The sequence below is a fragment of the Limanda limanda genome, chromosome 14 (assembly GCF_963576545.1).
Source record: "Limanda limanda chromosome 14, fLimLim1.1, whole genome shotgun sequence".
In the NCBI taxonomy this organism is placed as follows: Eukaryota; Metazoa; Chordata; class Actinopteri; order Pleuronectiformes; family Pleuronectidae; genus Limanda; species Limanda limanda.
Window position 1 is genome coordinate 17,144,053 of NC_083649.1, and position 22,382 is coordinate 17,166,434.

The 22,382-nt window shown below is 43.4% G+C and overlaps 2 protein-coding genes across 3 annotated transcripts; both read right to left on the bottom strand.

The window, feature by feature from the left end:
* Positions 1 to 1,276: 1,276 nt before the first annotated feature.
* Positions 1,277 to 16,793, bottom strand: taf1 (TAF1 RNA polymerase II, TATA box binding protein (TBP)-associated factor). Its single transcript, XM_061085631.1, has 40 exons — positions 16,499 to 16,793; positions 15,801 to 15,915; positions 15,502 to 15,625; positions 15,296 to 15,412; positions 13,796 to 13,918; positions 13,259 to 13,506; positions 12,917 to 13,132; positions 12,481 to 12,723; positions 12,171 to 12,399; positions 11,940 to 12,047; positions 11,665 to 11,832; positions 11,412 to 11,539; positions 10,969 to 11,076; positions 10,712 to 10,885; positions 10,417 to 10,590; positions 10,040 to 10,144; positions 9,733 to 9,933; positions 9,507 to 9,648; positions 8,275 to 8,405; positions 8,105 to 8,185; positions 7,846 to 7,995; positions 7,635 to 7,754; positions 7,233 to 7,408; positions 6,911 to 7,143; positions 6,600 to 6,807; positions 6,166 to 6,337; positions 5,776 to 5,987; positions 5,539 to 5,647; positions 5,359 to 5,457; positions 5,071 to 5,248; positions 4,916 to 4,983; positions 4,704 to 4,826; positions 4,479 to 4,571; positions 4,279 to 4,363; positions 4,093 to 4,160; positions 3,636 to 3,752; positions 2,938 to 3,033; positions 2,378 to 2,603; positions 2,026 to 2,197; positions 1,277 to 1,793 (listed from the first exon to the last, which is right to left on the bottom strand). Exons 2-40 carry the CDS (start codon positions 15,912 to 15,914, stop codon positions 1,550 to 1,552), a joined length of 5,883 nt encoding a protein of 1,960 aa, XP_060941614.1. The 5' UTR covers position 15,915; positions 16,499 to 16,793; the 3' UTR covers positions 1,277 to 1,549.
* A 467-nt stretch (positions 16,794 to 17,260) lies between these two features.
* Positions 17,261 to 22,193, bottom strand: fam76b (family with sequence similarity 76 member B). Of its 2 annotated transcripts, none has more exons than XM_061085630.1 (10): positions 21,656 to 22,193; positions 20,564 to 20,628; positions 20,391 to 20,445; positions 20,118 to 20,273; positions 19,852 to 20,033; positions 19,681 to 19,731; positions 19,505 to 19,582; positions 19,231 to 19,363; positions 19,041 to 19,142; positions 17,261 to 18,401 (listed from the first exon to the last, which is right to left on the bottom strand). In XM_061085630.1, the coding sequence occupies exons 1-10, from the start codon at positions 21,740 to 21,742 to the stop codon at positions 18,312 to 18,314; spliced, it is 999 nt and encodes a 332-aa protein (XP_060941613.1). In that variant the 5' UTR covers positions 21,743 to 22,193; the 3' UTR covers positions 17,261 to 18,311. The 2 variants fall into 2 exon arrangements, with proteins under 2 accessions (XP_060941613.1, XP_060941612.1); XM_061085629.1 differs by having other exon boundaries at positions 19,231 to 19,366.
* Between the last annotated feature and the right edge of the window lie 189 nt (positions 22,194 to 22,382).

The following is a 22,382-nucleotide window of genomic DNA, read 5'->3' on the forward strand; positions in this document are numbered from 1 at the left end:
TAACACTGATGTGTTTTGCAGCAGCACGTCGGACCGGGTCGCCTGTCCGGACCAGCCTCCGCTCCCTCCAGGCTGTTAGGAACAGTCGGAATTTGGAAACTGACGACTACGACCCTGCTCATCAAACTGCCCCCACTGCATCAGGTTTGGATCCGATTCCTCACATTTGAGAAGCAACAAGACTGGAGTTCTCATTGGACTGCTCTGATAATGTTACAGCTATTGAACAACCCTCTTTGCATCCCTTCCGATGAAACATTGCATTCCCAGGTGCATCATCTGCCAGGATGGGGTCCAGCAGCTGCTCTCCATCCCTTTCTGCAGCCTCCGTCAACTCCAGCTCAGCCAGAGACCACTTGGTCCGGATAGCGGCCATGAAGAGGCCGCAGAGGTCTCAGTCCCTCAGCCCCTGCAGGATCGCTCAGTCTGCTAAAGTATACCTGTCTCGTCACGGGCGCGTCTTTGCGTCTCCTGAGAGGTCGACCCCTCTGGCTTGGGCCAGATATGCACCGCGTGCTCAACAGTGAAAGACATCACCAGTGAATCCCTAACACTTAAGCTGATATAATAACGAAAACATGAAGATGTTCATGTGACATTTTACTGATAGGTAATTGACTTCTATAGTTAAGCCTGCAGAAAAATATATAAATCCTTGCTCTTGGATAATGTCTGTACTGCATCTGTGTTTCCAGTTTCCATTACGTAGGCTGGATTTCTTTCAAGAGGGTGTATCTGGATTGATTATATTAATTTATCAAGTTAAAAACCTAAATGTGTATTGTAAATAAATAGGTGTTGAAGCACGAGTATAGTATTTCTCTGCTGATAAAACTAATCTGAGATGCCCTTGAAATAATCAAAGTGAAGAATAATTTTAATAAAATGAGACAGGATAAGGTCTTTTTCTCGCCATCAGTGACTTTGTGACCACTGCACGTGCATGAACTCATCAAATCGAAACAGAGTTAGAAGCACAACATGATTCTTCTAAGCTGATGTGAATGTGGAAGTGTGGTCTCACTTCACGCTGGATTGCAGAATGGGCCATCGCCTTCATTGGTCTTGTGTTGCAACAGAAAGTGTGCAGGTTGCCATCAAGAGAAACAAAACAGGTGACGTCTGCATAATAGGAAGCTCGCTCGTAACCAGGAAATATAGGTGTGATTTCTCTTTTCACTCTCTGTATAGGGTCTGTGGGTTTTACCCTTAAACCTTATAAACACGAGCAGGAAGAGGAAAATGTCTGTTAGCAGTAATGACTTGATGACAGCTCTTTGTTAATCTTCGTTGTGTTTATTCTATCTTTCATGTTGGAACTGGTTAGAAATAACAGAGCTGCTGACATTTTAGTGAGCACAGGATATTAAATGACTTAAAACAGCATATGACAATGGAACACACTTCAAGGTCAACAGTCAGCTGACATATAAAAAAGGTCAAGAGAATGTTACCCCAGAGGGGACGGGATAACAAAACACAAGGGAGCTATAAACATGATCCATTTACAATGGAATAAAAATGTACAATATGTTCACCTGAGGAATCTCTATTTCTGATTTTCATGAAAACTGTTGTCAGAGTCCATGTCGCTGTCTCCCCCGATTGATCGGAACTCTTCACTCTCCTCGTCTTCACTGAGCTGGACCTGGGAGAGCACGGCTGGGCCTCTCCTGCGTGCCTCATCTTCGTCATCTTCCTCCTCCTCCTCGCTGATGCCGTATTCTTCTCCATTTCCCATGCCCAAGGGCGGCATCGGAATCTGGCTCTCCGTCTCCTCATAGCTGCCGTAACTGGTACAGAAGAGATGGAAGGTGGGAGAGAGAGAGTGTGTCATCAGCCCACATCACTATTACCAATGATCCAAGTAAAGCAATGCATGCAGGAACAATATGGCATCCACCAATATGTTATGATGTTGAGGAAACCTGGCAGTAAAATACAATAAATAATACAATTCTAGTAAATCTTTATTCTTGAGAGTTGTTGTAGAGTAGGGCTTCTTCACTCTGGGGCCTGTTGTACCTGACGTTGCTGTCTTCCATGTGAGGCACATCAGGCCCGTCCCCGTCGTACGACATCATGCTCTCCTCCTGCTCCATCCCCATGCGTGCAGTATCTTGAGCTCTCCGTGGAGGTGCAGGTCGCAGGTCCACCTCTCTGTCGGAGTCACTCCCACTCTCGGACAGCTGAATGGCTGAAGGGAACACGCAATACATCAGAGACTGAGTAATGATATATGTTTGTTTACTGACCAATAACTACTTTGTCTGTTGCACTCTGTCATTGTCAATTGTCAGTACAATGCAAATATTTTTTTTTACTATACTAAACTTTACTTTCGCCCTTTTTACTTGTCTCAATAAGGTGAACTTACAGGAGAAAGGGTTGTCTCCCTCCTCTTCGCTGGCGTCGTCCTCTCCGTCAGACATGAGCAGGTCCTGGTACAGGACGCTGGCTTGGGCGGGGCGGTTAGATCGCCCGTCCTCTCCCTCATCGTCTTCATACTCCTCTTCATCCTCGTGGTCGTGCAGCCGTCTGCGAGGGGGCAGCAACATGTCCTCGTCGTCGTCTTCGTCCTCCAGATCTTCAGCGTCCTCTGCCTAGAGACACAGGTCAGGCAAAATAGAGGTGGATAAGACAGCCATGAGCAAGTTAATTATGTAGATAAAATTCAACAAAGAATAATGAAAAGTTAAATAAATACCTCCTAAAACTGTGCAAGAATTAAGTTAACACATTTCCTAAATCTGTAAAGTCAATATAATAGTAAATATAATGAAATAATAAAATAAGAATTAACCATAACACACTCAGGTGGTGCTTGGGTGAGGATGGTCTGTGTATACTTTTTTTAGGAAAATAATAAATGATTATTTTTGGCATCAGCGGTGCCATGAACTTTAAATGTACTTTCATTAAATCTATCTGTCTTACCGGAGCAGGAGTCTTGGGTTTTCCATCATCTTCCTCCTCAAAGCCTTCAATGTCCACATCGGACTCCTCCTCTCCAGGTCGTCTCATGTGGCGTCCCTGAGAAACAACATCATAAAAGTCTCAATTCACCCTTGTGGAATGACGAACTGTTAAATGATAACTTGTACAGTATGTACAACAAAGCATGTGAACAAGCTTGGTGATCTGAGGATAGTTTTGAGGAGAGGTGGCATGTGGTTGCAAGCCTCCTTTCTGTCTCTCTCCATACCTGCCCCCCTCTCTTTTCTGAAGCAACCACTAGAGGTCCCTCAGAGAACAGGCTGCTGGACTCTCTGGGCAGACTTCCAGAAGCCCCGCTGTCAAACAGATCAGCAGGCTGGCCAACACCACACAGACAAGCACGGACACAAGGAGAGACAGGACAAGACAGTTGGAGCGAAGGAGAAAAACAGGGTTGGAATAAAGGAGACACTGCAGTGAGGAAAACTACTTTGTAGAAAGAGGAAACATAAAAGTCAAGAAAGGAGAGTAATTGCAGATAAACAGTGAAAAGGGGCAGAAGGAGCTCTGCAAGGAGTGGAGAGGATAATACTTTGCATAGAAACGTTTACACAAGAGGCCTGAAGTCTACTGTCAGTGTACCCAGACCACCATTTGCTTACTATTAAATGAAACCTGGGTCCTGTCTGCTCTCCTACCTGCGGTGTGTAAGGTCCCGGAGTCATTGGGTCCAGACACTCCAAGTCTGCAGCATCCAGGGCTGCCTCCTTAGCCGTCGAGATGTCCTTCTCCAACTGGGTCAAGTGCTCATCATACTGGAAACACAAAATCATGCAATTATTCCAGCACCAATCAGTGTTTTTCCCACTCGTTAAAATGATGCAGGCAAATTTTTAGCTCAAATAAACCTTAAGCCAACCTTCAAATTTTGAAATAGACAGAATCTAGTTTGATATATTTTTCATCCTGTGTTGTATGAAAGAACACGACACAAACACAGTCTATTTTAACTACGTTCTTCAATAATGGGTTGTGTGAAAAACAGAGGAGCAACTCTGTTCTGAGAATATGTTTAAACCCAATGTAATTTACTGCACAATTAGAAACAACTATTCCCCTTAACACACAGAAAACCAAGTATCAGATTCATCATACCTCTGTCAAGGTCTGCTTGCACACGTTGACGATCTCCAGGGCTGTATTTGTGTACGGACTCTCTGCACCTGTGAAAGACACAAAAAGTAATTATGCCTCGACAAAGTTTGTAATGAACTACAAAAATGTTTTCAGTTATTGACACAGAGATACCGAATGCAGATCACAGTAAAGGTGATGATTTACCGTTGTACTTAATACTGTTGGCGTGGATGAGACTGACATCTGAGAGGAAGGAGTCCCGGTTCTGGTATTTGTGTTTGGAGATGTACTGGTGAACCACGAAATGAATAGAAACATTTTTGTGTTAACTGTCTTTGTATTGCTGATATTAAAAATGTTATTTGTATATTTGTTTTAGGTTGACCCCCTTGTATGACCCTCACCTTGCGAACGCTCTCCAGATCCATAGGGGTTACAATCACCTTATAATAATCCGGTACAAACTTTTTGTTTACAGGATGATGGAACGGCCATGACTACAGAGAGGGGAGGGATAGAGAATGAGACACAGATAGTTACTTTTATGGCATGCAGTATTATCAGAAGTAGACACAAGAAATATCATATTTGCACAAATTGCTAAGAAACTCTACGAAAAAGCGACTCACATCGAGAACCACCATCATTTTCTGGGTCACGATATTGTCCAGGATGAAGGAGAAGGCCACCTGATCGTCGTCATCCAGCAGAGGGTTGATGGCTTTCTCCAACCTCACAAGTCTGTCCTCCTTCTGAACACACATTCACAGGTTTGAGAGTTAACATGGAAATAAGCAAGAGAACAGGACGATGCGAAATAAGTCAAAACATTCCCACTCACCTCTTTCAGTTTGGTATCGCACAGGTCCAGCATGGACTGTGCCACCTGCGTTATCGGATGCTTTGCCCCTGGCGGAACAAAAACCAAAAGCCATCTTAACACACTTAGTCACTTTTTGAGCCTAAGAGGTTTGGAAACCAGTTTTTATGCTTTACCATTGTAAGTGGCACTGTTTTTGACTACGACCTCCACTGCTTCACGGAACTCGTCCCTTGATGGGTACATTCGTTTGCGTACATTCTCCCTCAGCGTCTGCAGGTCCATGGGCCGAGTGATGATCTTGTAGTAGTCCTTCACCACCTTAGCATTTACTGGTGTGTGGAACGGGTATGTCTACGTAGAGGAGGGTGACAGCAGTAAGGATAAGACCACACAGCTCTAAGGGGAATGTATGGGAACGGTCAAATGTTGGGGCGATTGAGCGTGTTCCTGGCAGATCTTACGTTGGGGTGATCCCGCATGTCATTGATGACGCTCTCGAGCACCGAGGACAAGGTCACCATGGGGTCAGTGCGTCTGCGGTGGATGGCCTTTTGTGGTTTCTGTGTACAGAAGAAAAGATCAGCTGCCGGGTCTGTGAGTTCAAAAACTTTTAAAACAAGCACTACAATGGCTTCGCTTACGCTAAGGTAGTCACAGTGCACAGCGCTGCCGACACGTCTCTTCTTCTTTGGTGGGAGCTGCTGTTTGGGGAACTTGAGCACTAAGGACTTCCTGCGCACCTCATCAGCACTGTACGAGAAAAATAATGACAACATGCGTGGTGAAATTTTGAGCGGTTCTTGCTGTGCATCAACTCAAGTTTAAGGAATACAGAGTTTTTGATGATAAAGACAGGAAGAGGAGTGACAATCCATTACCTCTCAATGAGCTGTTTGCCCAGGACGATCTTGGTGCCCTCCACCTTGATCAGTTCCTCGTTGTCGTTGTATGTAACTGTCTTTTCCAGCTCCTCCTCTTGCTCCTCTGTCATGGCAACTGGGTTAGAAGGTGGTGCGTTGGTCTGATAGTACAGCGGGCAGAACTTGTTGGTCCTCATGTGTCCTATGGCTCCACACGCGCCACATTTTAGCTGGGGAAAAGAGGCCAACATTAAGGAACAGGACAAAGCGTCTGCTATATAATAATATCATAAATAATAATATAATATTAAAAGAAAGCAAACCTGGTGAGGTCTGAAATTAGCAGGGTTTTCAGAAGCTGGTGAATAAGCGAAGGAGAGGAGAATAGTAATGAATCGGTTAGCTTACTTTTACTTTGAGGTCTGGTCTCTCCTTGATCTTCTTGGCCTTCTTCTCTGGAGGACCCTTGATCTTGTCCTTCTCTTGGTTTCTCTTCAGTCTCCTCAACTGCTCCTGAATTCGTCTGCGCTCCTTCCTCATCTCTTCTCGGTGCTGCTCGTCGAAGAGGGCGAACTTCCGTCTGCAGAGGTAAACATCACTGGCTATTTGAAATTCACAGGTTCCTTTGTGGTGATGGCACTAATTAAGTGGTATTTCGATAAAATAATGCAATTAAATCAATTTAATATTATAATTATTTTACAAAATAACTTTTAACCAATAGACCAAGCCACACTAAAATACTGGATCATAGCCTGACATGGAACTGTTGTTACGAAACAGTCGAAATACAACTGTCAAGATAAAAAAAAATAGCTTTAACTTTGATTAAAAAAACCTACATGAAATCATCATCCTTGGTGGCTCTGATCCTGGTGTAGGCGTCAATGACTGAAGCCTTCCGGACTGTCTCACAGCGGACATATTCCTTGCCATCTTCATCCTTGAAGGTGCGATAGATCTTGAGCCGCCTTCCTGTGGCTGAGGAGTTCAGGCTTGTGACGGAGGACGTGTCGTCATCCTTGTGTGAGCCGGTGGACATGGAACTGGCTACAGAGCGGAGAGAAGTTTACAATGAGAGACGTTCTTGACAGAGCGCACGCATGTCTTCAGTGTACCATGAGAAGATAATACAAGTAAGAGGTGTCAGTACACAAGCCTTTCCGCCGCTCCTTGCGTCCCTTGTGGTCACGTTCACTCTCCTCGCCCATAAGCATCCTCTGCAGTTCCTTCCTCTCCTGCTCCTCCCTCTCGCGGGAAAGCTGGGAGCTGGTCTTTTTGTTCTGCAGCATGTTCTCGATGTTCTTCCCCATTTCCTCAAAGTCACTGTCTTCTGCTGAGCTGCTGTCTGTGTCTGTGGAGAGCACCTCTGTCGATTCTAATACCCTGTGGTGGAGGTGCAACAAGGAAAATGAGCCAAACTGGGCTCACACAGAGTTTGTAATAACATAAAAAGCCCTAAATAAGAGCCTCACTTGTTCTGCAGGTCAAAGATCCTCTGGCACTCCTCCTTGTAGCGCTCCTGGTGTTCAGCAACAGAGAAACGGGACCCTCGGGCAAATTTGCTCATGGGTCCCTCGCCTGAACGCGCCTGCTCTGTGGACATGGTCCTCACCACGTCAATGACCTCCCAGCGAGAGAGCTTCTTGATCTAAAGCACATAAAAAAACACAAACCCACGATCACTCATCGACAATCGAACGCACACATTTAGAAGATGTTGTAATCAGAGGGAATAAAAGAAGAGAACGGGCAAGTTTAAGTTACCCATTGTTGCGATTTACGCAATGGTTGTTGGACACCAACAATCTTATGGGACATCCTTTTGAACTTCTAGACCTTTCAACTTGTCTCTTTGTATTTTGTAAGGTTCTTACTTCTTCCTCTGGAACACCAAACTTGCGTAGCAGCTGCTTGGCGTTTTTCAGCGAGAGTCTCCTGAGGTCGGCGTCTGTCCCCGTCACCGTCTTCTTGGTGGGCTGTGGCTCTTTGTCATCCTGAAAACCCCCACAGGATCACAATTTTCTCCTTCTATACATCAACAAAGCGGTGCAGGGAGTGGCAGAATGTAACTTTAGCTGGTCTGACCTTTTGTTGAGTGGGCTTGTTGGGAACTTTGACGTAGGAGAAACCCTCCCCGCAGCCGGTAGGATCGGCCACACCTGTAACCTCCAGCAGACATTTCCCCTTCATGGCAGAAATGAACGCTCTTGTTGTGTTCCACGGAGCTGTCCGCACCTATATGGATGTGTCAGAAAGGATAAGTGTGACGCAAGTCCTAAAAGCTTTTCGCCATCTCAAGTCTGAGTCATTTAAACTCATTATTAAGAAGCACTTGGGTCAGTACCTCATCATCAATCTTCATCTGAAAATCCTCTTCATTCTCTTCATCTGGAGCAAAGAAGGACTTCTCACCATACCCAGCATCCTACAGGGAAACAATAACTTGTAGTGAAGCCGTGGACACACAACTCACTTGTGCTAACCATCAAATTGCTTAGAGGAGAAGACAGTTACCTTGAGTCTCTGCTCTGCCACCAGCATGCTGTAGTAAGCACAACACTGCTCCGGAGACGCCATGGCTCGGATCTCTTCTTCTGTGGGTAATCTGAAGTCAGGCTTCAGCACCCACCAGTTAGAGTCCATCCCTAACACCAGGACCAGGACATTTTAGAATCACAGTCATGCTCGTGAATGGATGCACAAAAAGAAATATAACTATGATTCTGAATCATAAAAATATTAAACTACACTTACATATCGACAAGATATACACGCACAACCATACATCTACATTTAAAAATACATCCATGTTCTTTGATAGGTCAAAAAAAGTAATTAAGCCATGTGGATTTCGATGAATGTATAGGTTTGTCTAAAAATACAGTTGAATCCTTAATTGGCGATGGTGTCAGTGCTCCTCCTTCCAGCTGTTCCGCAACAAATTTTCCTGTGCACGGGTTAAGTAACATCGTATACAACTGTAGTTTCTTACCAACTCAACAAGTCCCTCCTCACAAAGTTCTGTTGTGTATGTATTTGGAATGATCCCAAAGTCCCTTGTTTGCACCTTCTCCAGCTTTTTATTGCACCCCGCCAAACGGACACTATAAAACCAATTTCAGTCATGACCTCTGGGTAAAATTTGGCTTTCACACGTGCAAAATGCAGCAGGAGGTGAACAACAGCATCATATCCTCTGCATTATTACGGTGAGAAGAAGTGCCGTAGTAACTCCACTGCGTAGATCAAGTGATGTTTACAGCATCGGTCTCGTGTTGGAAGCATGAATCCGGCAGGGAAACCCCTGCTGTGTTCATACTCCACACACAACCTTACCACAGCAGTGTAGTGACAAGGCTCTGGATCATATCATGAAGTAGAATAAAAACAAATCTTTTGCTTGTTTACAATATATGTGGAACCTTGTAGAAAACCTTGCTCAATGTCAATACTCAACATTTGCCCTGTGTGTCCTTACACTGTCTCCATGACGACATCTTACCTTCAGGATAAAATCCACAGAAGGGGTACAAATCTCTTTCCCTGCTCAGATCGCTTTCTGTCAATTCAAGGCACACGCACTGTTGAACTCAAATTCAAACAGCTCAGTATCTCTTTATAACCTCAACATTTCCCTGATAGAAAAACAACTGGATTTGGTTAGTTCAACAACTGCTGAAAAATCACGTTGATCACTGAAAGGTGAAACTTACAGAGAACAGAATTGATGAATGTGCAAAGTCTACCTGTACGTTTGAAGTCTGCACAGAGCTTAAGCCGTTTCCTGATGCTACTCTCCGAGTGTGAGGGAAAAGCTTTCTTTATATCCTCCATGCGGATTCTGCGTGGCCGATCCTTGCTCTTCCAGAACAAGCGATAAATGAACACCTACAGAATACACAAGTGACACACTTCAGCATTCGCAACAACAGCAGCTTAAGTTCCTGAGAGTTGACAGTAAATTAACCAAACCTGAAGGAAATCTCTGATGTGGGTATTGGCTCGTTTCGAGTTAGGCCCAGGAACCTCAAACAAGGGGCACTCCTGACCAACCACAATAATGTCCACAATCTCTCTGATGTAGTAGCCGTGGCGCGTCCGTAGCACCAAGAAATCAGTCTCTGGCATCTTGTGCAGGTAGATTGGTGCACGGAAAAGGTTGTTTTCAAACGCCTAAAGGATAAAGACAACACATCCCAGTTTGTAACAGTTACCAGGCAGGCCATGCTCCATATGTTGCTGATTTAAATATTGAATCTTTGACTGTGACAGTGCTGACCTGGAGCAGCTGTCCCGGATGCAGAGAACCAAGGAAAGGAGATGTGTGGCAGTACACAGTCTCTCCATATTTACAGTCAGGAGCTCCAGGATCTTTTCCAGGTTTCTAAGAAAGAGAGTTATAACAGAATATCACACCTACAGTATTTGTATACAGGGTTGCAATTGTTAGTGAACAAAAGCTATATATTTGACTCAGGGTTCAAGGTGTTTCAGTTAAGAAAAAGCTCAATATTGCAGAAAGATTTTACCAAGAACTATGCAATGCTTTATTTTTGTTTTCCTCACTCTGTAAAGTGGCCTTGGGTACCTTGAACGGTGCTATATAAATCAAAGTTATAATTAATTATTATTATTGTTAATAAAGACGAGACTCACCCTTTTGTAGTAGTTTTTGATCTTGGTTGCCATGCCTACTTGCATGATGAGAGGGGAGTATTCTTCACTGTACTCTGCCAGGATCAGGTCTCCATCTTTGCCAGTCAAGTCTTGGGGCGTTCTCATGAAGAACATGTCCCCTCCTCCCGATGCCTGACGTTCCTGCTCTCTCATCTATCACACAAACATGTACTCCACTCAGGTAAATACAAAAATGGAACTCAACATTGTATTTGTATGTGTAAAGAGTAGAGTAAGAGTAAGTGTAATGCTTGTTTGAACCAGTAATGTCTACCTTGGCTTTCTTCTTGATTTGTTTGAGCAGTGCCGAGACAGGATGAGGACCCGGCTGAGCCACTGCTCCAAATGAGTACTTCTTCAGAGCCGGCCGATGGAACTGCCGCAGCTTCATGGGCCCCATGTGAGTGGGGAAGAAGGGTTGCCGGAGCTCAAGTGCCGGGATGGAGTGCTGTTAAAGACACACATGTTAAACAACTTTGAATTTGAGGATGAGTTCCATCACAATGTTTACTTTCAGGCTCAACTGCTCACCTGAATGATGTTTCCCCCAAAGGTCCCCCTCAGGCCCTGCTGTTTGGGATAGTAGAACTCGTCATTGGAGAGGTTCCACGGGTCCTTCACTTCAGGCTGGGACATGTTCTGATTTGAGTGGAAAGAGATTTCATACAGAATGAACAGCCATTAAAACCTTTTCTATTTTTTAACAGCAAAGTTTAACCACCACTCTGCATTCAACATTTCCCTGTGTTTGGGATACCTCAGACAAATGCTTGGTGTCAAGCACAAGAAATCTGTAAATTTACTTTACATCATCTGCTACATTATACATACAGCCTCGATCTTCATGATTAGAGGCATATATTACCATTTCCTGTTTCTAATGAGTTGTATCTCCGTTGATGAAGCACAGCTTTTAATCCACACTTTGCCATAATCAAACACGTTGCCTCCCCTGATGTGATGAGGCGGCATACCTGCTGTGGCTCATCTTTTATCACCCCAGTCTTCCCCAGCAGGATGCGGCTCTTTTTGATTGCCGTTTCCTTCTTATTTTCTTTTGAGGGGGAGTGAGACATCGTTTTCTCCTTTTCATCTGGAATCTCTACAAGAGACAGTTCAGGGGGGCATCAAAAAAGCAGCATGGAAATAAAACTGAGAGTAGGATGTTGTAAGATCTCAAATTTGAATAAAACAGTAGTGAATGTCTCAGGATTTATTTTTATATACCAAGAATAATATTCTCATCATTTGGATCCAGTGTGAGAACTGGTGGCGAGAGCAGGTAATCCATCTCCTGGTCATCCCAGATAATGTTGTCTTCCCAGCGTCCGTACACTAACTCTTCATTGTCAATAGGAAAAATGGAGAACCAGGGACAATCATCTTCGTGGAAAGCTGTGGAGGGGAAAAAAAAAAAATTAACAGAATTCAGAAAATGAGAAGTTAGCTTGAGATGACCCTATGAATGTTTCATTTGTAGATTTGTTTAAAAGTAAACTCACCATGAATATCATGACTATTTTTTTCCCGCTTGGAGCCAGAGATTGAAGAAACTTTCGGCATGGGTGGAGGCGTAGGTGGCACCGACTGGGAGTTACTTCTAGTCAGACCTGTAAGATTTTACAGAATATTAAATTTAATTTTACACACATTAAGTATTACAGCAGGCTGTCACCTTTAGGTATTTCTGTACACTAATGATACAAATTCTGTTATTGTTTCTGTCAACTCACCCTGCTGAGCATTGTAAGCATTGGCATTGCGGGTCATACTAGAAGGCAGCCAACCAGCAAGGCTGGCTCGCTGAGTCTTGGTGCCCTTGTGTTTTATGTCTTCGCCGTTCCAGATGATATCATCTTCCCATTGCAGCTGAGTGACCATCAGGAAGAGCTCGTTCTCAGGGTCTGCGCTGTTTTTCTCTTGATCATCGTTATCATCATTATCGTCTTCTTGCCTTTGAAACTAGGGGTGAATTACACACAAGATCAGCAACACAGTCTGTATAATTGCACTGTACAGCTTCAGATGTCTTTGTCTATGTACCTCTTGAGAAGGCTCTGAAATTTCTTTAGGTGTGTCCTGCTTCTGAGGCTCACTGGACTCCTTTTCTTTCAGCTTGAACCCATAGTTGAAATAGCTTCCGTCCTCTGGGACGCCGAGCATGTCGTACCAGAGCTGGGCTGGACCATATCTCCATTCTGCTACTTTCGGCCGAGACTCTGTCTCTTTGTCCCCATCACCACAAGTCTGTGAGAACTTAGATTCCACTGGAGCCATCATGGTTATCTGGATAACACAGAGAAGCACGTTAAAGCGGTTTCAGACATGAACAGTGGGTAAAATCCACAGCGGGAGGTTTTCTGCACAGACGCCTTCACAACTGCCTATTACTTTAGCGTTGAATACAATTATGAAGAGCCGCACTACTACCAGGTGACATAATGCGAGTCTGCTGTAGCCTATAACACTTAAGATTTACCTCATCATCAGATAGACACTGCTCTGGTGGTGGAGCGTTGGCATACTCATATATCCACCCAGACTTCTTCTCCTGGCCTTGCTCTGTGGGTTCTCCTTCTGGAGGAGGCGTACCAGGCTGATGGTCCCGGTGCTTCCGCTTCTTCTTCCTGCGGGCACTCCTCCAAACAGACGGCATGCTTTTCCCAGGACCAAACAGTCGCAAGAACCTAAGCACCTAGTAGTACAGCCAAGACATCTGGTATCAGTGCCCACCCTGATTTTAAAATGATGATGATTATGATGATTCAATAAACCATTAGTGTACCAACTGATAAAACAAATGGCAGTGAGGAAGCTTTACCTTTCCAGGCCTAAACTCTGGGAAGAGCTCTGTGACACCTGGCAGTGCTTTGGCTGCATCCTTCTGCATGATGCCAGCAAGAGGGAGAGTGAGCCTGTCTGGGGACCCTCCATCCCCGGACTCAAGGCAGGGACGATCGGTTTCGGACTCAGAGTCTGAGGAGCTGCTGAAGTCGACCTTATCAGCCGTGGAGGACGGCGCAATAATGGAGGGCAGGATGATGCCATCGCCCTCTTCCCCGACTACAACTAATAAAAGTGATCGAGACAATAAAACCACATCATCAGCATTTGTGATCTAAAAATACATGAACCTAGCCTGAATTATTTTTCAATTGACTATAAGTGTCAAATTATTTTCAGAGGCGAACTAAACCTTATAAACCGTGACTATATCGACTTTCATGCAGTACCCATTACAGTACAATTCACTTTTTCTCTTTTCAGACTCCACAGCTACAGCTCTATAAAGAGGTAACCTCAGAGGGTAACCCTAGTATAATTTCTCCCCAGTGACAAATTATGAGGCAGCCCTTACCATTCGCGGTCTGAGAGGATGGCTCATCTTTCTTAGCGGCTGTTGCAAGACTTGGTGGTGGCGGAGGAGGCATGAGCTTAGAATCAATATCCTCACAGTCTGCATCATAGTCATCATCATCATCTGAAGTAAAGAAAAATCAAGGGTATTATATAACCATAAATAAAAGAGTGAACAAAGAGTTACAAAAATGTGAAATAAAATTTGTTAAATAAAATTCATTTTTAAAAGGTGTGTAGGATTGGCAGAAATTAAATAAAACATTCATAGTTAGGTTTTCAGGAGCCTCAAAAGGACAAAACCAAACTGGCTCCAGAAAGGACCCTTAACATATGTTAGCAGAACAACACTGAATATACTTCCAACCATAGAGAGTAGAGGGTGAGGCGAAGGTTATTCATTTGGTTGCAATCTGCAACATCACTTCTGGATGTTACTAGATCCTAAACACTGAACCTTTATATATATTAATATTTTTTAAAGATAAAACAGGTGTAAACGTTTTATATATCCTAAGAGAAAATACAAATAAATAAAAGCAAGAAAAAGTCAAATTAAAGCCTTCAAAGAGCCAATTATTTTGCCTGAAAAAAATAAAAAATAATAATGAAAAATGGCCAAAATGGTCTCTAAATGGCAGGCTTCCTGTTGCGTTTTTCCAATTGCACCTCTAGACTTTTTTGTTTGTCTGGTCATGATACACCTGTGTATTGATTTTTGTGAAGATCGGTCAATGTGAACTCAGGGGCTGCGTTCCAGGGGGCGCTGCTGAGCCTTTTTGCCCAGCCATAACATTACTCCAGAATACAACAATTTTCTCCACTTTCTAATTTTCTGCAAACTTTGGTAACGATTTGAGCGTTTTAAATTTTAAAGCCCATGTCCCAATTCTGAGAGAGAGAAAGAGATGTCACCTTTGAAAGACATCAAAGATCCCTTTGACCTATGACCTGTCATGTTGACAGTTGACCTGTTCCGCATCAAAGGATTCATGGACCATGTGTCCGAGATACAGAACATTGTGTTTTGATGGTGTGTAATCAAACTTTGACGCCACGGTCACACTGTGTGACGAAAAATCAATCTTTGAGTTAGTTTGTAACTCAATCTTGTTGAGATGACACTCATCTCCATTTGAAGTTGAGCTGTAGTACGCCCTGGTACAAGCACCTCAAGGTAAAAATGTGGAATATGGCCAAAATGGCCACTAAATGCAAAATGGTGGGCTTCCTGTTGCTTTTTTCATAAAGCCCCTTTGAGACTTTTTTGTTTATCTGGTTATGATACACCTGGGCTACGATTTTAGTGAAGATCGGACAAAGGGAAACCTAGGGGCTGCGTTCCAGTGGGCGCTGTTGAGCCATTTTGCCTCAAAAACCAAATTCATCTGCCTGAAAAAAAGAAATAATCCTTACAATTTCAATAGGGCCTCCCTCGTTCTCCTACTGTTCAGTGCTCGGGCCCTAAAAATATGACTCCTGTGTTTTGTAACATGATCACCTGTTTGCCTGCAGGGCTGCAGAGACCCCATGGCCTGACGGTACTTCCTCGTCTCATCCTCAGCCACCTCAGTGATGTCAGAATAATCAACTGCATCATCAGTGCTTTTCACCCAACCTGCATGAAGCAAATTATGAAAGTGTTACTCCATCTTGACCATGGCTACATTAATGCAAAGTTCTGTCATATACAGTATTTAGCCTCACCTTCTTCATCCACACAATCAGGGTCTCTGTTTTCCTCTTGATCATCATCTTCCTCAGCAGTAATATCTGTAATGAGTGAGCCCATACCCAGAGTACCCAAACCAGCCAGATGCTTTTTGGATTCCTGGAGGGAGAAAGGGGAAGAAATAGAAGAGAACCGTGCAAAACACAGGTTTGAGCAGATGATAACTGTCTCATAATATAAAACATTATAAACTTAAACCTTACTTTACATTGCTATGCAAAATAATACAACTGACAAATGCAGCAGTAGAAAAAAGTGTCTTCAAAACCCCTACATTGTCTAAAACACTGTCGTCCTCCAGCTGTCCATCTTCGTTGATGTTTCCAAAGAGGAAGCCGGTGATGGAGAAAGGACGATCTTGGTCCTCGTCACTGTCAGAGTCCGACATCCTGAAAGGTCGAGAGAGTAAACAGACACATTATAGGCAAGGAGCTGGTCGTTGTTTTATCTTGAGTGACTTGCAACAACTAATGAGACACCATTGTGATCCCTGAATGATTAGTGCCGAGAGACACCCCAATACTTAACCTGATCACAGACTATAAAGATATTTGTTGCTGTGCATGTATGAAAATATTTGATTAAATAAACACTAGAGTATTAATGCCAGTATTTACTTTCAGTTGGATTGTTTTACATTGTCCTCTAGATTATCTCTGTATCAAGATATGGGGTAAATATTAGTATTCAGTCCAGTCAGCACTGTAGCGTTGTTGTTGTTTGTTGGTTTGATACGCAGCTAACGTTAGAACCTTGATTACTTAGTTGTTTTTATTTATTTACATGCGTTGCGACACTAAACTTCATCGCAGTCATTTTAGAGCTGAAGATTTGTAACAGCTACACTGGTAACATCAACATTAGCTGAGCTGCGGTGCTTCTTACATTAGGTAAAGTTAGCTAACTCACTCGTTAGCGTCGGCTGACAAAAAAACAAACAACTGAATTGACATAGATACATAATTAACTTACCTGGCGCGCCTTCGGTTGCGGTTTAGAAAGCTCGGGTTTAATCCAGTTAGAAGAATCTACTGAATGCTAACTACATGTAGCATGCTAACCTGCTCAGCCTGGCAAAGTATAATGTTGGCAACAATAATACCTTTTCATATGTTCACTACGATCTATTTCGTAAGCGCATGTCTTCTTTGCCCTCGCCTGCTTAGTGAGAGCAAAATAAAACGTATTTATTACAGCCTAAAACATCAGAAACTTTTGTTTTTATTTGTCTGGTCGGTTCTACTGGTGCTAACTGGCGGCCAAGCCGAGTGACCCGGAAGGACACGGTGATGCGTTCAGGAACTCTCGGAAGTTGGTAACTGTTGACTTTTCCACAACGTATTCAAGATTTAATATTATTGTGTGGCAATACATAAGAACACTCAACCAGGTATAATTGCCTTTCTACGGTAATATGACATAATGCTGCATTTAATTCTAGACCATATACCACCATAAAATCCTATAACTATCTTATGTACTTTACACAAGTCATAAAACTACTTCAGAGATGTAAGATTAAAATAATTTATGAACGGGGGATTGAAAATCAACAATGGCACGTAAGAGGATTTATAGGTCGACTATCTTTGATACCGTTTGATGCAACTGTCCTTACCTTGCCCAGACCATATGCTTTATGTGCGGGGTGCATGACTTGAACTGTATACATTTGATGAAAACCCTAAACAAAGTTGAACAGTTTTACAGTCAGTAAAAAAACAAACATACAGAAACAGGTAAGCCAGTTTAATAGATTTAAAACACTTGGTTTGGAAAAAAGTACAAAAGTGAACCTGGATGCCCCAGTATGAAACCAGCCCAGTAACGCAAGGTGAAAGGTGTGTTCCTTTTAAAAGCATCTTCTACAGACATGTTAATTTCAACTGGCCTTACCATACACATACTGTACTCACTAAAACAGATACAAGCAATAGTTTAAATACAATGGCTGACCCCAGTAATACATTTACAAGTGATTCTTAAAAAACTAATTAAAAGGGGGAGGGGGGGGGAAGAAGTCCGACCACAATGCCATCTGGTGTCTGGCAGTAAAATCATGCATTATTACAATCGTTCCACTAAAGAGAAACAGCGAAGCACTATAGCTGTCACACAGTGAGAAAGAGGGCAGCCAAGAGGTGTCTCTCTATCAGACTGCCTTTCAAAGTGTTCATTGGTTGATTTATGAATTGTTACTGAGAGAGTTTTCTACTGTTGAGCAGCAGCCCAGTGGTCACACTTCTCCCAATTTGCATACATTGTAAAGTTGCTGAGGGTCTCCGTTAAGGAGAGCTAGTCTTCCACAATCGCATCGTTTAGAAAAATATATCTAACTGCTATTGAAGAAAACCCCAAAATGTGGGATATTCTCTCAGTATGTTGTGAGGAAATAAAAAAGCTAAGAAATACAGTTGAATAAATAAATTGCATGACATCCATAAAAGTCATGTGGATACATTGAGTCGACAGAATGCTATCCACATATGCACACCATGTTTTTTTTATGTTTTGGCCCGGCAGTGTTAAAAATGAATCCCATCCTCCACTCCGCACATCCCAAGATCCAGTGGAAAAGTTGCCATAAAATATCTAAAATATGTTGACATTTCGAGAAAAAAGGGTTTCTTTGTTTCGACAATTGGTTGCCATGTACAACATGGTCTCTGGCTTTACCAGTGAAGTAAATCGATGTTGATGGCAATGAGGAAACACAGGAGGGAGACTCTCACAGTGTTATAACAATGAAGCCGCTCTGTGTCGTTACCCGCTGGCCGGCCTATTGTTAGGGTAGAAGCAGTGAGCTTCCTGTCCGGTCAAACTTTTTTCCTTTGGAGAGTGCAGCCACTTGCTTCATCAACTCCCTGTTCTTGCCCTGTGGAAACAAATGATTTACTGTGTTAGAAATGATACACACAGTCACAATTACTCATTAGATGCTTCAACCTAGTTTTGGCTCAACATGTATTATTGTTTGAGGTGTATCAATGCAGTCCACTTTTTCTGGGACTTTATTGATGCTCTTATTGGTTATATCACTGCTATTATTATTTTCAAAGTATAAGAAGCTGGTTTAGAAGAATAAATTTAGTAAAAAATATATCAATAGTACTGTAATTATTCTGACTTAATTTCTGCTGATGTGAGTTCATAAGATGCTGGTGATGCTTCTACTGTCTGTAGCTACAAGTTTACAATAATCTGACTAACTTGTAGGAATATTAAAGTCCACACTTATAAAGCTTCTGTATGAGCTTGTTAATACCAATTTATTTTTAGCTTAACAAGCACATTGAGGTTGTGTAAAACCTGAAGCGCTGGGTGGGGGCAGTGGAAAATATCGCTCCAATAAACACCTTTAAAAGCATTTGAACAGCTCGTGTGATCAAGGATTCATATTGGCTTTTTACCCACAAAAGGTTTTCACTGCAGTAAGACACAAGTTGCTATTGTCAACATAATTTATGTTAATAATTTATCTAACTGGTCTACAACAATATGTAGTTTTTTTTACCTGCTGCTGCTCCATGGACTCTTTGTGCGATTTATCCATTGAGTTCATCTTCACTCTCATGTTGGACTCCTGGTACTGAAAGTCTGCTTTGATCTCTGTGAGCTAGAGAAGAGTTTCATAATTAATACCTCAGAGGACATCCAATCAGCTAACAGTGATGCAGTTTGGCTCATTCAAGCGGACGTCCTACCTTTCGGTCTTTCTCTAGAATGGTCTGATCCCTCTGTTGCAGAAGTCTCTTCAGTGACATCACTTCCTCTTTCAGCTGGCTGATTAGAATGAAGTTGTCTGTTCCTCCAGAATCCATTGACTTTGTGATGGAACTACTGATGGGAGAAAGGGGAAGTGCATGAGCTTAATGCTGAGATGAGTGAACAAAATATGGACAGGTGGTGTTTTTACGTCAACAACAATGCAAGTTAAGTCATTGCATCTTTCCTTTAACAGTTGGAAATCGATCTCACCTGTCCCCATTGGATGGCTTCATCTCCAGTTTTGGTTTCTTCTTTGGAGTCTCCTTCTGGATCAAAGACGATTTATGGCTGCACAGAAGGTCAGATGAGAATATAAAGTTAGGGGCCAAAAACTCCATCAATACACAGTATTCATTAAGTGGGAGAAATGAGAAAGAAAGTCTTACCTCTGCTTCCACAGTCCCTGCTCCTGCTCAGGACTCAGGCTCCCACTCAGTCTGTGGAAGACGAGATAGCTCAGCAACACACAAACTTTATTTTTGTCCTATTCTGCCTGGGACATAACAGCCTGGCTGAGCAGCCTGAGGATGGAAGAAGTGACAAAGCAAAGAACGTACTTGTGGTGAGAGCTGCTGTGTCTGTGCTGGTGGTGGTGATGATGGTGAGGTCTGGAGTGGTGGTCTTTCTCGTTCAGGGACGAGGAGTTGGAGGAGCCGAAGCCTTTCCTCTGTTCCTTGGTCTTCTGCAGGACCCGGCGGTAGGACAGAGTGCAGAGCCAGCACAGCAGTTTCCCATCCACCTGTAGGACATTTAGAAAATGGTAGCTCAAGATGTTGCTGTTACACAGTCACTGTAAAATCAGAGTGCATGTGTGTGTTGTAACCTTTCTCCTGCCTTCCTCCTTGCGGTCAAAGGCGCACTGCTGTTTGCACTGCTCACAGGTCTGTGGAGATCCATATTTCTTTTCGGAGTTTGTACAACGCTGGCACTTTGTCCCAATAAATGCTGCGATGATGTTACAGTACTGGCAGGGCTTGGGCTGTAAAAGCAGATAAAGACAAAGATGAAGATTAGAGGAAAATTACCCATCATGTAACTTTAAATAAATTAACAATAAAGCTTGAAAAGTGTTTTTGAGAAGAAAAAGGTTACTCACAGTTCCAAACTGTTTCACGTTCTGTGCACATTTCTTGCAGATTGTATTGGTTTTACTGTTAAGAATAGAAAAGAAAGGGTCACATCACAAATAAATTGCATAAAAAATACAAAGATAGTCACTTAAGGAGCATAAATAAAAGCTGAATTCTAATACGAGCCCAATCGTCTCACCTTTCCTGCTGAAATTCAGATCTGCAAAATGTGCACTTCACTATTGGGTGTGCGATGCGACACTCCTGAGGAATCAAAACAAAAAGAAAAGCACATGTTAGCATCTCGACATACAAGTTGACAAATTTGCTTACATGTTAAATTAACATGTTGTAAACAAGACCGCCCTTTTGATTGTTCGTCTCTCACCAAATCTTGGCCACTACGCCTGTGGAAATACCAGTTTCTAAAAAATGTGGGTGTATACAAGTAAGGACTGGCACGTGACTAGTTATGTTCACAGATACCAACACACTATAATGGTAGGGATTGGCGATGATGGCAACAAAAGTCAATTTTCTTTGTAGCCTGAGGTTCTACTTGAACGGGATCTGTGGCCCAGGAGTAAGAGTGGGATGACCACCAACCAGACGGTTGTTAGTGCGATTCCCGTCTTTCTCATCCCATGTGGCAAAGTGCCCAAGGAAAGATACTTATCCCCCAAAACACTTAATGAATAAGTGATGATAAACTCCACCATGGCACGATTGAATTCTGTTTACAGATCTCGAAATATATATATTTTTTGTCTGTTTACTTTATTGCGATCATTTATTTTTTTGGAGGGGGGAATTTGTGGTGTTCCATGACAATAAAGGCGTTATATTATCTTTATGACAGATCAAGTGCTGCACATAGATGCACTGTATTAATGCATGTGGATGGGTGAATAACAACTGTAAAACACTGAGTGTCCATCAACACTTTGTAATTACAGAGCATTTCCCCGTGAAGCTCTACAAGGAGCAACAAGTTGAACATCAGTGGCAATCATCAGGATAAAGCTTCTTTCATGGAGAACATCCAGCTGTTCATTATTCATTATTAAGTAATACAAGTGTCCTGATGTGTCGGTGCTCTTTAACAAACAGATCGTGTATGGATTGAGATAAACAGGCTTTCAGTGAGCGTGTGTGTGTGTGTGTGTGTCCAGGTCGGAAAGATAAAAGCTGTTGCATAATCGGAGATGAGTCCTAAACACCATCGCGCCCACAGATCAACAGCAGCACACACGGATCCCACGGTGGCCGCTGTGTTGTTTACAGTCCGAACCTTGCACAGCTGCTGGCCCTGCGACAGCTCCTCGAAGGGATACCGCTGGTTACACTTGGTGCAGGCGTACAGAGCCGACGTTGCCATTCTCGCCCAAACGAAAGTCACCGAGCCCGGGGGAGGATGGGGGTGTGGGGGGATAGGGTGGTCTGAGTCCAGCTGCAAACCGACCGGACTAAAAGGCACCGTGTCCTTCCGCTTGTCGAGACCGTGGCGAGCACACAGCTCCGCGTTGGCATCCGGCGTTAGCTAGCGTTAGCGGGCTGTGCTCGGCGGAACAGAAATAGCTTGGTTAGCCGGAGGGAGCAGCCGGAGAACAATAAACTCCAGAGATCTCGGAGCTTCCGCCGCCCGCTCGTCGTCCCGCAGCGCCGACGTGCCGCCGACCGTCGGTGGATCCTCCGCGAACACGACCCGCCGCCACTCCCAGCTGGTTATTTCCGAAGACTTTCCACTGTTCTCGCCCAGAAAGGAATTCTACTGTTCTCTCCTTCTCTCTTTTTTTGTATCGATGCCGTCGTCGTCATGTCACCGGAAGTGGCCGACGGCTCCTGCGAGAAGAAAGAAAGACCTATCGCGACACGACGTCCGTCCGCGGGATCTGGAGTTTGAAATGCTGCGAGCCAATCAGCTTTCACACAGCGGGTCCGATCAGCTCGTCCACCTCCAGATCGATCAACTAGTGTGATCGATCACATGAGAGTTTTAATCGATAAAGAAAGTGATA

Coding starts and splice junctions, on each gene's coding strand:
- taf1 (XM_061085631.1), bottom strand. CDS start 15,914: ATGTCGGACTCTGACAGTGACGAGGACCAAGATCGTCCTTTCTCCATC. Junction 9,934..10,039: donor ATCCGGGACAGCTGCTCCAG/GTCAGCACTGTC, acceptor TTTATCCTTTAG/GCGTTTGAAAACAACCTTTT. Junction 3,034..3,635: donor CGGGACCTTACACACCGCAG/GTAGGAGAGCAG, acceptor GTTGTTTCTCAG/GGACGCCACATGAGACGACC.
- fam76b (XM_061085629.1), bottom strand. CDS start 21,742: ATGGCAACGTCGGCTCTGTACGCCTGCACCAAGTGTAACCAGCGGTAT. Junction 20,034..20,117: donor AGGAGGAAGGCAGGAGAAAG/GTTACAACACAC, acceptor AATGTCCTACAG/GTGGATGGGAAACTGCTGTG. Junction 19,583..19,680: donor CAGGGACTGTGGAAGCAGAG/GTAAGACTTTCT, acceptor CCTTCTGTGCAG/CCATAAATCGTCTTTGATCC.